Source organism: Oppia nitens, unplaced genomic scaffold, assembly GCF_028296485.1.
Source record: "Oppia nitens isolate AA-2021 unplaced genomic scaffold, nextdenovo-longstitch-racon4-pilon3 scaffold3_pilon_pilon_pilon, whole genome shotgun sequence".
NCBI lineage: Eukaryota > Metazoa > Arthropoda > Arachnida > Sarcoptiformes > Oppiidae > Oppia > Oppia nitens.
The window spans coordinates 9,167,744-9,185,735 of NW_026533221.1; the positions used below are offsets into that span (position 1 = coordinate 9,167,744).

The 17,992-nt window shown below is 21.3% G+C and overlaps 2 protein-coding genes across 3 annotated transcripts; both read left to right on the forward strand.

Annotated features, from left to right (window-relative positions):
* The first annotated feature begins 2,390 nt into the window (after positions 1-2,390).
* Positions 2,391-5,471, forward strand: LOC128958252 (uncharacterized protein DDB_G0287625-like). Of its 2 annotated transcripts, XM_054304069.1 has the most exons (3): positions 2,391-2,409; positions 4,225-4,284; positions 4,369-5,471. In XM_054304069.1, the coding sequence occupies exon 3, from the start codon at positions 4,484-4,486 to the stop codon at positions 5,189-5,191; it is 708 nt and encodes a 235-aa protein (XP_054160044.1). In that variant the 5' UTR covers positions 2,391-2,409; positions 4,225-4,284; positions 4,369-4,483; the 3' UTR covers positions 5,192-5,471. The 2 variants fall into 2 exon arrangements, with proteins under 2 accessions (XP_054160044.1, XP_054160043.1); XM_054304068.1 differs by lacking the exon at positions 2,391-2,409 and having other exon boundaries at positions 4,180-4,284.
* Positions 5,472-13,065: 7,594 nt separating this feature from the next.
* Positions 13,066-14,048, forward strand: LOC128958318 (uncharacterized). The gene has a single exon (XM_054304158.1). The coding sequence runs from the start codon at positions 13,380-13,382 to the stop codon at positions 14,031-14,033; it is 654 nt and encodes a 217-aa protein (XP_054160133.1). The 5' UTR covers positions 13,066-13,379; the 3' UTR covers positions 14,034-14,048.
* Positions 14,049-17,992: the final 3,944 nt, after the last annotated feature.

The window sequence follows — 17,992 nt, forward strand, 5'->3', positions numbered from 1 at the left end:
TATATATTTATATAGTTACATTATATATATAATATGGATAGGTATTATGTGGATCACACAAAATAACATAAATTATTTACATTAAAACATGAGTATAACATTGACCTATTTTTTAATTAAGAAAGAAAGAAAGAAAGAAAGAAAGARAGAGAGAGAGAGAGAGAGAGAGAGAGTGAGCGAGATGAGTATGAGAGAGAGAGAGAGAGAGAGAGAGAGAGAGAGTGAGAGTGATGTGAGAGAGAGAGAGAGAGAGAGAGAGAGAGAGAGAGAGWGAGTGAGAAGAATGAGTAAAACTTAATTATGAGATTACTTTCACTTTTAAATATGATATCTTAAGGTCAAAGGAAAACTCGTGAAAAATGTATACAAATATTGAAAATTGTTTGATTACATTGAAACTAACATATACTGATAAAATAAAATATATTATTATTATTATTATTATTATTACTAATATTATTGAATCATAAAATAATATTTAAAAATTAATTTAATTTAATTTTGTGAAATGAGCTCTCAATTGTCATTCAATTTATTAATAAATTTGTGTTACGTTTCACTCGCTATATATTGACTCTCAATGTCGATACGAGAGGAGAGACTTCAATAAAAAAATTGTTTTACCTCTAGTTTTACAAACATAAGCTTGAAATTGGCTTATATTATATTATCTCAAGTATTAGTCAAGTATTTTATATTTATTTATTATCATTTATTTATTTATTTATTAGCGTTATTTTGTAGGGAAACCCAAAGGTTTTTAGTCAATAACTTCTTAAAGCAATAATAAATAATTATAAGTAAAACCAAAGTATAGGTTGTCTTCAAAACTATAATTAATTTTTAATTTTATTATTTATTGTCTAAAAAATTACAGTAATTGTATTAATTATTTTCTATCTAAAATTAAAATAAAATGTTATATACATTTATTGATTATTATTTTATGTGATAAAAATTTATATAAAATCCGTTTACAATACTTTAATCAGCATTTTATTTATTATATAATAATATCATTATTGTAATTAATTCAATATTTTCAAATTAAAGTTAGCATAATACTAACAATTTATTATTATTTGAATGTTTTTATGAATTTATTTATATGTTTGTATGTATGTATGTATGTATGTATGTATGTATGTATGTATGTATGTATGTATGTATGTATGTATGTATGTATGTATGTATGTATGTATGTATGTATGTATGTATGTATGTATGTATGTATGTATGTATGTATGTATGTATGTCTGTGTTTTAATGTGTGTGTATGTACTGTATGTGTGCAATGCACACTGTGCATCACTCTCTCTCTCTCTCTCACTCTCTCTCTCTCTCTCACTCTCTCTCTCTCTCTCTCTGTGTGTGTGTGTGTTTGTGGTCATGTATTTAATAATATTTGTATATAATATTAAAGTAAATAAATATTATTTTTATTATTTAATATTTCATTAAAGTAAATAATAAGTAAAAGTGGGTTTTAGGAAAATATTGTTATTATTTTTAAATATACAAAATTACATACAAAAACAAATCTCATAATAATATATACAAAAAATAAATAAAATGTTACTAAATATTGTTAAAATTCTTGCCAAATTAAAAATATATAAAATGAAACCAAAATAAATAATAATATTGTTTTTAAAATTGTATTTATAATAAGTATAGTAATGATAATAAAAAGTTTATGAATGAGATTGTAATCATATTCAGAGAATTTTTAGCACATTTTTAATAATTTATTTTTAATTTTAGCTTTCAATGACTTTCTTTTAGCATTCAGTTATTATGCTTATAATAATAATAATAATTTATTGATTACTGTATATTTTAAAAGAAATGGTAAGCAATATTTAAATGTATTGTAAACTTTAAACATACAGTATATATATATTTAATAAAATGTACTTAAAAAAAGTTGAAGTCCTTCTCTATTATTAATAAAATAATTTTTAAACTTTTCAGTACTTATATCTTATTTTTGTTTAAAAAAATTATTCGTTGATATATCTAAAAATAATAATACATTACTTCACATTTATTTAGTTTTGAAATATATAATAGTTTAAACATTATTAAATATTAATCTAATTGTGGTTTTAATAAATAAAAGTAAAATATTTTAATTTAATTTTAATTAATAAGTGTGGTGGTAAATAGTGGTAGTAATCATTAATTTATGTATAAATATATATTTTTATGATGAATTAAAAATAAAAGTTTTTATTATTATAAAGTTAAACTACAAGCTAATGAACTTATAAAACATATCAACTAAATTATATATTGTAAATATTAATAATTTATTATTGTATTGTTTGATATATTTAATATTAATATAAGTTTATTAAATTTTGTTTTGTTTTTTATTATAAAGAATTTTCATAATATGTTAACAAGGTAATTTTCATATTTTGTCATTAATATATTAGAAAAACACTATTACATAATAGTGTATATACAATACTGTATATAGAAAATCATATGATTTTAAATTTTTATAATTTCAATATAAATTTTACAATGATATGTTTATGACATATAATTTTTTCTATATAATTTTATGTTATTATAAGTTTACATAAATGACATAAAACAATTAATTTATCAAAATATCATTATCAATGTCTAAATAACTTCTATGATGCTATCAAATGACAAAAAGCCCAATGATATAATTGACTTTAACTATAAGATTTAGGCAAAAATTTTATTTAAATTATATTTTAAATTTATATCTATACTTACATATATTACTTAATAATTTATATAATTTACTTGATTTCCTTATTTAACTATTTTTTTGTTTAAATAAATTAAATAAATATCAATTATTTTTAATATTTAAATTTTTTATTCAACGACATAGAATTGTTGAATGTATTACATTTAATTTATAAGTAATTATGGTTCAAATTTTTATTAAATTTATCATTTTGACAATAAAAACCTTAAGATTATTATTTTAATATATTATACGATATAAGTGTTAATGAATCTTTACCTACCAATGTTTTTTTGTGCCAAAACAAATTGCTCAAGATAAAATTTTAGACAAATATACAATTTTAAATATAGTTTTATATAATTTACTTACAAGCATCACATTTTTAAATAAATCGATAACTTAAATTGGCACTTTTTATAATTTATAAGATATAAAAATATATATATCATAAATAGACTAGATAGTATCTCACTTATATTTTGTTACAGAAAATTATATATTATTTTATTATTTATATTTATCAATATAATAATCTAAAAATAGATTTTTAAGTTAATAATCTTTATAATTATATTTGCGTTGAATTACGTCAATACAAATATGTCAATGCATTTAATAAGAATATTATACATTATCTATGGGTATTATTATTGTTTATAATAACTTCAAGTATAACCATCAATATTTCATTTAGTGAATCCCCATTTGAAATATCTGATTATACCGTTAATCATTGATCACTTACATTATAAAACAAATTAAGTAGGACTGGCCCAAAACCGGTAATAAAAGCCTCAACAGTGAATTAGCCATTTAATGACATCAATTCAATGTCTTAACTATTATATTGTACTGTACTCTCAATATTAAAACATTTATACTGTATATAAAAAAGTGAAAAAAAGTTGTGGTTGAGAGGACCGGACTTTATCTAATAGCAATTGAAATGCCAGTCAATACTAAGTCAATATAAAAGAGAGTCTCCAATGACTGTGTGATGTAAATTATATCATATACACTATATATATATATAATTATCATTTTTGTTATTCAATAACTAAACACATAATTTTTTGCATTCAAAGTATAATTTTAGTAAATAGCAAATCATTATCTAACAGTGTTTTAAATATAAAAATAACAAAGAAATAAATTTTTTTGTCAGTTTTATTAGTTTTTCTCATAATACATATGTTTAATATTATGAATATTTTTTTTAAATTTATGGTTTTATACAATCAATGTGTTGACTAAATAAGAGGAAAAATTGAACATTTTTTTGAATGTGCGATATATAAACGTAGATAAATTTATATAATTTATATATAAAAACCACTATTTATTAGTTAAAAATAGATGTGTAATAACCATTGATATTCACGTCACCATCATTTGATCTAAACAGTTGCATGTCTTTAAAAAATTAATTTGTATTTTATCCGTAAATCATTTTATTAACTGTATATATTTGTTAATGAATTTCATAGTATAATTGCGGTATCAATTGAAACAAACACTTAAATTTCATTTTCAATAATTTAACAAATGTGAGTATATATTACTGAAAAATTTAATTTAATAAATTTGTTTAATACCTATATATATTTAATTTTATTATTCATGTTTAATAGCAGTATTTATTAACTATTTGGTTCATATAATTGCCATTTGAATTGTGCGGACAAAGCATTTATTTTTTTTAAATATAACGATTTATAAAAGCATATATAACTGAAACATCAAACAATGTCCAATACGAGTGGCAATCATCTCAAAGTGGAGGACATCTATGCCATAGGCGAGCATCGGTCCCGATGTCGGTCATCGTATAAGGACGCCATCATTTATACTAACCGAGTGATGACCAACTTTGCCGATGCAGTTAAAGGCATGAATGATGCCGTACTGTTGCCGTCAAAGTTAAAGGACATAGAGTTGACAGAAACAGAGGCGACGACTGTCACTGAATCGTTGGACATCGACATTGCGTCCAAAACAGATCTTTTTCAATATTATGTTTTACTAAATAATATCAAAGACGATCTGTTTAACGGTTCCACTAATAGTACAGATGATCATCAATTTATGATAAATAGTAATAATAATAATTACAGTTTTACTACTAATAATAATAATCATAACAATAATCATAATAATTCTAATGGAAATTATAGTAGTAGTAGTAGTAGTAGTACTCCTAATAATAATAATAATAATCGTTGGGATCGGCAGCAATCGGACGATGCATTTCAATCATTAAGCAGTTTGTCGAGTCTATCGGCACTTTCATTAGATGGAGATCCGGTCACATTTGAGGACAGGGCCAACCAATTGATGTCAGTATTTATGCAACACTTGCAGTCCTTGTATGGCATTCTTCAACAGTTCAGCAAAGTTGCTGACTATATAACTAAACGATATCAACAAGAGATCGATAGTACTGACAACAAATGAGAGGCACAGGGAGTGTGTATTATAGAGAAAGAGAGAGAATGAGAGTGAGTAAGAACTGGATGTATAAAACAAATATTGTGTCAAAATTTCGACATAACGTTCCCTCAAATAATTAAAATTCAATAATAATAATAAAATCATTAGTTTTGCCACTCATTTGCTATTTCTCACTCCAATTCTTTCCAAACACTTTTGTAAGTTATTTAGTCCGATATTATTGTAAAAAATATATTACTTTATATCGTAAAAACTATTCAATTATTTTGTGTAATCTTCTATTAATAACAAGTTTGTTATTGTATTTTTTTTAAACTATGTAAATGTATTTTATATTGATTAATTTTTATTTCTGATATTTTTATGTACGACAATTGTGACATTCAACAATAGTTTTAATTTTATTTTGATTGTTTTAGATGAACGTACAGTTACTTTATTGTATTTTTCTAATAATTTGTAATAAAAAAATTATTTTTTCATTTGTGTAAAATATTAATTGTGATGTCAACAACAAAACGCTAACTATATTATTGCAAAGTAAGTTATTATTTCTAAAAAATATTTTAAAAATAGTAAAATAGTTAAAAAAAATTATATAATTATATTTATTTTTTACTTTATTTAAAAAAATAGTTATGTAATGTAAAAATTTAAGTCAATTTAAGAGGAAAGTCTATAAAATATTTATATATACTAACAAAAAATCGTGTTTTTTGTATAAATTTTATCCTAATTTCACTTTTATAAAAATAAAATGATGACGAAATTCTAAACTTAAATAGTGTTCGCAATATATTTTATATAAACTAAACCGTTTTATACAGGGTTGTGATAAGTTTTCGATTTCAGGGGGTATAGAGGGGTAAAATGACAAATATCTTAAAAAAGCTTGGGGTATAGAGTGGGGTGAACAATTTTTAAACGACAATTTTTGCCAAATTTGAGTAAATTCCCTGTAAATTTCCTATAAATTTCCTATAAATTCCCTATAAATTTCCTATAAATTCCCTATAAATTCCAAATAAATTCCAAATAAATTCCAAATAAATTCCAAATAAATTCCAAATAAATTCCAAATAAATTCCAAATAAATTCCAAATAAATTCCCAATAAATACCCTATAAATGCAATTCTCCATAAATTTCTAAAAATGAAACTATTCCCAACTTAATTTCTCAAGACTCATAAAATATATTCTCAAACTAATAATATTATTTCTACAATATTAAAAAAATGAAGTTAACATAAATTATATTTATATATAAGATAAAAGCAATTACTATAATTACTTGTCTTTACTTTTCAATTAATTATTTACAATGTTATGTTAAAATTAATGATATTGTACTGTATTTATTATTAGGTTTTGAAAAATTAAATAGTAAAATAACTAATAATATTGTCGAAAATAATTCCTAATTAATTCTAAATAATTAATTTGAGTATATATATCTTTATTTACTATTTTATATTTGACCCTAACACATTTTATTATGTTGATATGCCAGAACTCTAGATATGTAATATTTATTTTAATATCTTTTTTTTATTATTTTTAAAGCATATGTATCGTAAATAAATAAATAAATTTTTATTTTATAAGTTTAAATATAAAAATAATTAATTTTTAGTGTTTTTTTATATATTTACTTTAAAAAATGTTATAGTGATGTATTTCATTATTTTTTTTTAATATTTAACAAGTTTTTTATAGTTATTTTGTAAGATAAGCTATTTATTTATATTAAAACTCAATTAGTATTTATATTTTTGTTTAATATTTAATTTAACATTAATTTAACAAAATTATTTATGGCTTTAGGCGAGGGAGGTAAAACCTAAAAATCTCGATCTAAGTGGGGGTTAGATGGTCTTACCCACTACCCCCCCCTTACGCATCCTGGTTTTATACCTCATTTTATTTTATAAAATACAAATTTTTACAAAAAAATACTTTAGATTATATCTCAAATATTTAGGCTATAATTTACTGTATATTAAATCTTCAACATTTTTTTAATTAAAAGTTTTAATACTATGGTCTATACAGTATATAAATTTATATATACCGTATATTATGAAATATTCCCATTCATATATTTATTTGTTGAATAATTATAGTTTGATAAATTTAAAATAAAAGAAATAATTTTTAAAAATAATTTATATATTATTTTTAAAATTTAATTATAATATTTAGAAAATTTTATATGAAATAAATTGTTTTGTTTATTGATAGCACACATGATAGCAGTTTTAAGTTTAATATAATTTTTTTTTTTTGAATAAAATTAAACAAATAAATTATATGTAATTTTACAAAACATATATTCATAATTAAAACAATATATAAATATATGGATATACTATATATAAATGTAGTTAAATATTGTACAGTAATTATGAGTTTTATTGCTAATCTCAAAATAAAATAATCATTTAAAATTTAAAAGATTTAAAATAATTAATAAAACTGAATGATTATCATCGTTGTTATCATTATTTTTTATTGTTGAACAATAATTTGAATGTCAACTATAATTATAATGTCCTAATTTTTATCAACAAGTTTTATTGCTGACCTCAATTTAATTTAATTGTTTGTTGAAAATAATAATTATTATTTTCATATATTTCAATAAGATTTAAAATAATTATTTAAACTGGATGATTATCATCGTTGTTATCATTATTTTTTTTATTATTGAACAATAATTATAATGTCCTAATTTTTATCAACAACATAAAAATTATTAACTTTCCTTAATATATTGAATTGATTTTATATATAAAAATATTAAAGTATTTATAATTATAAATGTTTAGTATATTTAATTATTATATATATTATTGGGAATATTTTATTAGTTATTAACCCTTTGGACTGATTTATTTGAAATAAAAATACTTAATTAATTTAGTGTAAAATGATCTTGTTTTAAAATTTTGATACCCCACATGACTAAAGTTGAGTTCATTTTGTGATGTGAGTCATTTGATATCGCAATTTATAAAATTAATTATAATTTAATATTTAATTTGGATAAGGAGTTCGTATGGAAATGCTTTCTAACATTCTCAACTGATTTTTTATATAATGTTTACATTATATTTATTATATAAATGCTGTATTATAAATTATAAATACAATATTATACTGTATATTAAAAGTTTAAATATATTTTACAGTATATGTAATGAATGTTTTTTGTGTATAATAATTATTACAATTGACGTAAAGTTTTTTTTATAGTATTGTTAATTATTTATATTTTCTCTCTATTACACATTTAGAAAATTAAATTTTTTATTAATTGTCTATATTATACAGAATATATTGTCTAAATGTATAAGTATTGAACATTAGCTTAAATTAATAAAAATAATTTTTAATATCACACAAAATTTGCTAATGGGTAGTATAGGAATCTTTAAAAAAAATTTATACTAAAATATTTAATAGTTATGCATAATTTATACTGTATTTTGACCATGGATATTTTCACATGTTAATTGCCTGATTAAATTTGATTATATATATACTTTTGCTGCTATATTACAACTCTTTGATATTTTTTAAAATTACAGTTAATATATTAAAATTTAAATTTAATTTAATAGAAAAAATAAAAAAATTTTAATTTAATGCAATTTTAATTGTTTTTTAGTTTACAATATCAATATTGGATTTTTTAGAATAAATAGCAACATATTAATTACAAATTGATTTGTAATGTTTCTTTAAAATACAATATTTATTTAGAATAAAATCAAATAATATTAATGAATATTGTTTTGTGTAAATATTTTAAAAACAAAAGTTTAACAAAAGATTGTTAATATTGTTTTTATCAAAATAAAAATTTCCCTAATATTAAAAAGCTATTAAATGCAATTTATTTTTTATATGATAGCTATTTTTCTGTATAATAAAAACATAATTGATAATTTAAAATGTATCTGTATTTGATCATATTTAGAATATATAATTATTTTCAAATAAATATAGTAATTTAAAACAATGTTTCTAATATATTACAAAAAAGAAATTCATGAATACTATATATTATCTATTGATTTAAGTAGTTTTTATAATATTATATATTGTAATAATTATAAAATTTGTTTTGATCATATTAATTGTCAATTCATGATAATATTAAATTTATTGTATTATTTAATAATTATTCAATTTAGTATTAAAGCTAATGGAATATTTTATTTAAAAAAATAATAACAAACTTATGATAATAAAAGCTAGTAAACAATTATTTTTAAAACTATTTTTGGCTTTAAGTCATATACTAATTATTAATTATAATAAATCAATTAATGTGCAAAAATAAATATTTTCACAACAATATTGTTAAACAGTATTTTCTTAATAATATTTAAGTAATTTGCATATTTTTAATATAATTATAATTTACATTAYGACATACAATAACAAAATATTTTAAAGAGATACACATATAAAAATAATTTTTATATTAAATATTTAAAGATTTATTAAATAATAAAAGAAAAATATTGTAATTTTATTAAAAGTAAAACCCATGTTTTAAAAAGTAATTTATAGTAGAGTGATATAAATCATGATAAATAATTTTTTTAAAACTTTATATATCATTTAATATTATCATTCATATAACTAAAATTAATTCATTGAAAGTATTATGCATTTATTATACAAAACAAAATATTATTGCTATCTTGATATTTTCAACACAAAAAAGCCTGAAATTTATTAAACAAAATAAAAAGGAGTAAAAAAGTAAATTATATTGTTATGAGTACTGTATATTATATATATCTATATACATAGGTATTATGTGGATCACACAAAATAACATACATTATTTACATTAAATCATGAGTATAACATTGACCTAATATTTTTTAAAAATTAATAACAGAGAGAAAGAAAGAAAGAAAGAAAGAGAGAGAGAGAGAGAGAGAGAGAGAGAGAGWGAGTGAGAGTGAGTGAGTGAGAAGAATGAGTAAAACTTAATTATGAGATTACTTTCACTTTTAAATATGATATCTTAAGGTCAAAGGAAAACTCGTGAAAAATGTATACAAATATTGAAAATTGTTTGATTACATTGAAACTAACATATACTGATAAAATAAAATATATTATTATTATTATTATTATTATTACTAATATTATTGAATCATAAAATAATATTTAAAAATTAATTTAATTTAATTTTGTGAAATGAGCTCTCAATTGTCATTCAATTTATTAATAAATTTGTGTTACGTTTCACTCGCTATATATTGACTCTCAATGTCGATACGAGAGGAGAGACTTCAATAAAAAAAATTGTTTTACCTCTAGTTTTACAAACATATGCTTGAAATTGGCTTATATTATATTATCTCAAGTATTAGTCAAGTATTTTTTATTTATTTATTATCATTTATTTATTAGCGTTATTTTGTAGGGAAACCCAAAGGTTTTTAGTCAATAACTTCTTAAAGCAATAATAAATAATTATAAGTAAAACCAAAGTATAGGTTGTCTTCAAAACTATAATTAATTTTTAATTTTATTATTTATTGTCTAAAAAATTACAGTAATTGTATTATTTTCTATCTAAAAAATAAAATGTTATACAAATTTATTAATCAATTGATTATTATTTTATGTGATTATTTGTTTATATAAAATTCATTTACAATACTTTAATCCGCATTTGATTTATAAAATAATAGTATCATTATTGTAATTAATTTAATATTTTCAAATTAAATTTAGCATAATATTAATAATTTATTATTTTTATAAACCATTATTATTTGATTGTATTTATGAATTATGTATATATTGATACTGTATGTACTGTATGTATGTGTGTATTTGCAGTACAATATTTATGTTCGTGTGTTTAACAATATTTATATATAATATTAATATTATAGTAAATAAATATTATTATTTATTATTTAATATTTCATTAATATTTGCAAATTAAAGTAAATAATAGCTAAAAGTGGGTTTTAGGAAAATATTGTTATTATTTTTAAATATACAAAATTACATATAAAAATAAATCTCATAATAATATTGCAAACATTTTATTAAAAATAAAATAAAATGTTACTAAATATTGTTATATTCTTGCCAAATTAAAAGTATATAAAATGAAACCAAAATTAATAATATTGTTATTATTTATAATAAGTATAGTAATAATAATAATAAATAATTTTAAAAGTTTATGAATGAGATTGTAATCATATTCAGAGAATTTTTAGCACATTTTTAATAATTTATTTTTAATTCTAGCTTTCAATGACTTTCTTTTAGCGCTTAGTTATTATGATAAAAATAATAATAATTTATTGATTACTGTATATTTTAAAAGAAATGGTAAACAATATTTAAATATATTGCAAACTTTAAACATACAGTATATATATATTTAATAAAATGTACTTAAAAAAAGTTGAAGTCCTTCTCGATTATTAAAAAATAGATAAAAAAAATTTAATTTAATTTTAATATAATTTTAATTAATATGTGTTGTGGTAAATAGTGGTAGTAATCATTAATTTATGTATAAATATATATTTTTATGATGAATTAAAAATAAAAGTTTTTATTATTATAAAGTTAAACTAAAAGTCTAATGAACTTATAAAACATATCAACTAAATTATATTGTGTTGTTTGATATATTTAATATTTAATATTAATATAAGTTTATTAAATTTTGTTTTGTTTTTATTATAAAGAATTTTCATAATATGTTAACAAGGTAATTTTCATATTTTGTCATTAATATATTAGGAAAACACTATTACATAATAGTGTATATACAATACWGTATATAGAAAATCATGTGATTTTAAATTTTTATAATTTCAATATAAATTTTACAATGATATGTTTATGACATATAATTTTTTCTATATAATTTTATGTTATTATAAGTTTACATAAATGGCATAAAACAATTAATATATCAAAATATCATTATCAATGTCTAAATAACTTCTATGATGCTATCAAATGACAAAAAGCCCAATGATATAATTGACTTTTACTATAAGATTTAGGCAAAAATTATATTTAAATTATATTTTAAAATTATATCTATACTTACATATATTACTTAATAATTTATATAATTAACTTGATTTCCTTAAAACTATTTTTTTTGTTTAAATAAATTAATTAAATATTAATTATTTTTAAATATTTAATTTTTTTTATTCAACGACATAGAATTGTTGAATGTATTACATTTAATTTATAAGTAATTATGGTTCAAATTTTTATTAAATTTATCATTTTGACACTAAAAACCTTAAGATTATTTTTTAAAATATATTATACGATATAAGTGTTAATGAATCTTTACCTACCAATGTTTTTTTTGTACCAAAACAAATTGTTCAAGATAAAATTTTAGACATATATATCATTTTAAATATAGTTTTATATAATTTATTTACAAGCATTATATTTTTAAACAAATCGATAACTTAAATTGACACTTTATTTAATTTATAAGATATAAAAATATTTATCTTAAATAGATAGTTTCTCACTTATATATTATTTTAGAAGATTATATATTATTTACTAATCGAGATAATAATCTAAGAATAGATTTTTAAGTTAATTATCTTTATATTTATTTTTTTCGTTGAATTACGTCAATACAAATTAGACAATGCTTTTAATAATAATATTATTTATTACGTCAATACAAATAAGACAATAAAACACTTACATTATAAAACAAATTAAGTAGGACTGCCCCAAAACCGGTAATAAAAAGCCTCAAAAGTGCATCAATTCAATGTCTTAACTATTATATTGTACTGTACTCTCAATATAAAAACATATATACTGTATATAAAAAAAGTGAAACAAAGTTGTGATTAGAGTACCTGACTATATATTAAATGACTGAGATATTTGTTGAGAACAGTTAGCATAATATGTTTCAACAATTTCATTAATATATCATTTTTTAAATTATGATATATTTCCTAAAACTAAATTTACTTCTGTTTAATAATTAGTTGTGATTTCAATGTGCTTTTTATTCAATATTAATAATTATTGAATTTTATAACATTAAAGTGATTTTATTTTTAAAAATAGTTTTATATAATCATAACTACCGGTCCTTTTTATTTATAACATCAAATCATATTAAAAGAAAATATGTTTCTCAAGATAATCTCCTCAAACAATTTGTCTGAGTTGTCCGAGTCATCTACCGGTGCCGAACGAGTGACAGCACACGGAGGTATGATTGGACTGTTTGGCCGATTTGTGGAAGCGGTGGACGAAATGAATAAAATAGTTTTGATTCCGTCCCGACTCCAGGACATCGAGTGTACGACCAATGAGAACGTTCCCCATATTATGGATACGTATGACATTCATGAGGTCTACAAACTATTGAACGCTTTTCGCAACCAAATAGTCCACAGCAGTCAAGAGCAACAACAACAACACCCGTCCAATGGCCACAACACGCCTAACGGCATCAGTACACCAAAAATGGCCAAACATTTGTCACTCAATCTTAATAAAACACGAGATATACTAAAAGAGTTGGACAATGGCTACTACTCGGACATCAGTCCGACAACAACAACGTCAGCGGCTAAACGAAAAATCTCGCAAATATCACACTTTTCGGTAAACTCTTTGCCGTCCGATGATGAGTCCACGTCGACACCCGAATTGGTAACCGATATGTCCGATATGGCCGTAACTTTCTACTATCATCTCAATGGTTTAAATCAAGTGATGGGAAAACTTATTGATACCCCAAAATTTATTGCCAACAAATATGAACAAAATCTTTAATAACTAATTTATTTAAATATTGTTAAATAACTTTAAATAATATTTGTTGTAAATTTCTTTTTAATTATTATAAATAAATAATTTTTGTAATAAATGTTTATAAGATATCTTATTAGCCATTTGTTTGGAAATATTTATTATATTTTTGAAGAAAAATTGTTGTTAATGAAATCAATGCACATTAATAATATATTATCATTTCAAAAATTATATAATATTAACAAATTAATTGTTAATTGATTAATTCAAAGTCAAAACATAATGACAAATAATTTCAAAGTAATAAATCAATTATTATGATTTAATTATTATTAAATATAATATTAATAAATAATATTTTAGTGCAATTAAAATCAAATAAATAAATTGTTATTTTGACAATTTTGTATAGAAACAGCATATCTACAAATTATCTTTCACCCATCAAACTTACTTATCACACACTCACACACACACACACACACTCACACATTCACACACTCACACACTCACACACTCACACACTCACACACTCACACACTCACACACTCACACACTCACTCAGACATACATGTGTGTGTGTGTGTGTGTGTGTGTGTGTGTGTGTGTGTGTGTGTGTGTGTGTGTGTGTGTGTGTGTGTGTGTGTGTGTGTGTGTGTGTGTGTGTGTGTGTGTGTGTGTGTGTGTGTGTGTGTGTGTGTGTGTGTGTGTGTGTGTGTGTGTGTGTGTGTGTGTGGATGAGTGAGTGAGTGATTGAGTGATTGAGTTTGATTGATTAAGAGAGAAAAAATAAAGCTATTAATTTATAAAACAATTAATTCTTAATTATAGAGTTATTAAAAACAACAAATTTATAGTAATTATAATAAATATATAATAATATTATATAAATATCTATTTCATATTTCCTAAAAAATGATGTCCATTACGTAAATGACTGGTAAGTTGTTAATTAAGCATAAATTACACTTTAATTAAAAAATTAAATTATTAATTATTAATTATAATTTTACAATGTCTTAAAATAATATATAATTATCAAATCTATTATTATTATTAAAGTACATATGATTATTGTAAATATTATTTTTAAATTGAATAATAAATTATTATTAAAGGTCATTATTGAAGGCCAATTCTATGGTATGTATCGTAATAACTAGTCTGTCCATTTAAAGGTGCTAAAAACTACCTTTAAATCACTATAAAAGTTACAAAAAATGGCAAATAGTTATTTAAAAGTTATTTATTTTCAAGCAATTTCTAGTATTTAAATTTTTTAACCATTTTTTTATTTAATACAATACATACTTTAATTTTTCAATCTAATATTTTATCAAATTGTATTTTTTAAATTTAAATTTATCAAAATGTTATTTGGCTTAAGTTAAAATTATTTATAATATGAAAAAACTACGTGAAAAATATGAAAGCAATGATAACAATAAATTAATTGTTTAATGACATATCATATAACGTTAAATATTATTTTAGTCACTTTCTCTAGACTATGATTTATTTCTCTTATTTTTTACATAATGTCTACTAATTATATAAAATTTTTTTTTTAATTTTATCACTTTTATCAGTTAATAACGACTTAAAAAGTTATTTATGGGTAATATAAGCTTTTGTATAAATACTTATTTTTATATGATATACTTATATATTTAATATGAGCTCATTCTCCGATATATGTAAAAATAGTTAAATAACTTCATTTGGATAGCCTAGTAATAACTAAATAGCATTTTGTTTGCAAATAAAATTTTAATTATTTATTTATTAATTATTATTAATAGATAAATTAAAAAAAATTCATTTAATTGCTTATGAAATTTGGAAGACTTCATGAAATTAAACTTATATTCATCTAATAAATAGTCAAATTATTTTATTACAGATTTAACCAAAAATATTAATTATAGTTTTGCAAAAATTTTAAATCTTAATTTAAATTTTAGCAAAATTAAAATTAATATTTTTGCTTATATCTGTAATAAAATAATTATAATAATCAAGCTTATGTTTAATCATCTAAATATTTCGAGTTTATTAGACTTGTATTTTTAAAAAAATTAATATTAAAAAATTATATTATATAAATTATATTAACTTAAATGTTTGATTGACATTACTTGTAGATATGTTGTTACTATACAAAATTGTCAAAATAGCAATAATTTATTTGATTTTAATTGCACTAAAATATTAATTATTAATATTATATTTAATAATAAACTATATCATAATAATTGATTTATTACTTTGAAATTATTTGTCATTTTATGTTATGACGTTGAATTAATCAATAACTAATTTGTTAATATCTAATATTATATAATTTTTGAAATGATAATATGCATTGATTTCATTAACAACTAATTTTCTTCAGAAATAAGATAAATATTTCCAAACAAATTGTTAATAAAATATTTTATAAACATTTATTACAAAAATTATTTATTTATAATAATTAAAAAGAAATTTACAACAAATATTATTTAAAGTTATTTAACAATATTTAAATAAATTAGTTATTAAAGATTTTGTTCATATTTGTTGGCAATAAATTTTGGGGTATCAATAAGTTTATCCATCACTTGATTTAAACCATTGAGATGATGATAGAAAGTTACGGCCATATCGGACATATCGGTTACCAATTCGGGTGTCGACGTGGACTCATCATCGGACGGCAAAGAGTTTACCGAAAAGTGTGATATTTGCGAGATTTTTCGTTTAGCCGCTGTTGTTGTCGTCGGACTGATGTCCGAGTGGTAGCCATTGTCCAACTCTTTTAGTATATCTCGTGTTTTATTAATATTGAGCGACAATTGTTTGGCCATTTTTGGTGTACTCATGCCGTTGGGCGTGTTGTGGCCATTGGACGGGTGTTGTTGTTGTTGCTCTTGACTGCTGTGGACTATTTGGTTGCGAAAAGCGTTCAATAGTTTGTAGACCTCATGAATGTCATACGTATCCATAATATGGGGAACGTTCTCATTGGTCGTACACTCGATGTCCTGGAGTCGGGACGGAATCAAAACTATTTTATTCATTTCGTCCACCGCTTCCACAAATCGGCCAAACAGTCCAATCATACCTCCGTGTGCTGTCACTCGTTCGGCACCGGTAGATGACTCGGACAACTCAGACAAGTTGTTTGAGGAGACTATCTTGAGAAACATGTTTTCTTTTAATATGATGTGATGTTATAAATAAAAAGGACCGGTAGTTATGATTATATAAAACTATTTTTAAAAATAAAATCACTTTAATGTTATAAAATTCAATAATTATTAATATTGAATAAAAAGCACATTGAAATCACAACTAATTATTAAACAGAAGTAAACTTAACAACAAAAACAAAAATATAATTTATTAAAGAAATTGTTGTTAACAGTTGAAACACATTAAGCTAACTGTTCTCAACAAATGTCTCAGTCATTTAATTTATAGTCCGGTCCTCTCAACCACAACTTTGTTTCACTTTTTTTTATATACAGTATATATGTTTTTATATTGAAAGTACAGTACAATATAATAGTTAAGACATTGAATTGATTTCATTAAATGGATAATTCACTGGAGAGTTGAAATCAGTTGGTTGTGTCAGTCCCTGCGTTGACAACTCTGTTATCTTATCTCTTAATAGCATTCACTCACTCACTTAGAAACTGTAGAAACTATGTATAATAAAATTGGTATTTTTTTTCATATAAACCGGTGCACTGGTATGTCAATTATGTTAGTCATTTCTATGATATACTGTATGTATGTACAGTATATAATGTATGTATGCGCCAGTTTGTAAGCAACAATTATAATCAAACAAACAAATGATTTGTTTAGCAACGGATGGTGTGATGTTAGGGCACACCAACCACGAGATCACAGGTCTGTGACACGCCTGCACTGAATGATATTGCCATACATTTCCGATCAGCTTATTGTAAATTAATAGCTATTTTCAA

What these genes read in the sequence shown, in the direction of transcription:
- LOC128958252 (XM_054304069.1), top strand. Translation starts at nt 4,484, where the DNA reads ATGTCCAATACGAGTGGCAATCATCTCAAAGTGGAGGACATCTATGCC.
- LOC128958318 (XM_054304158.1), top strand. Translation starts at nt 13,380, where the DNA reads ATGTTTCTCAAGATAATCTCCTCAAACAATTTGTCTGAGTTGTCCGAG.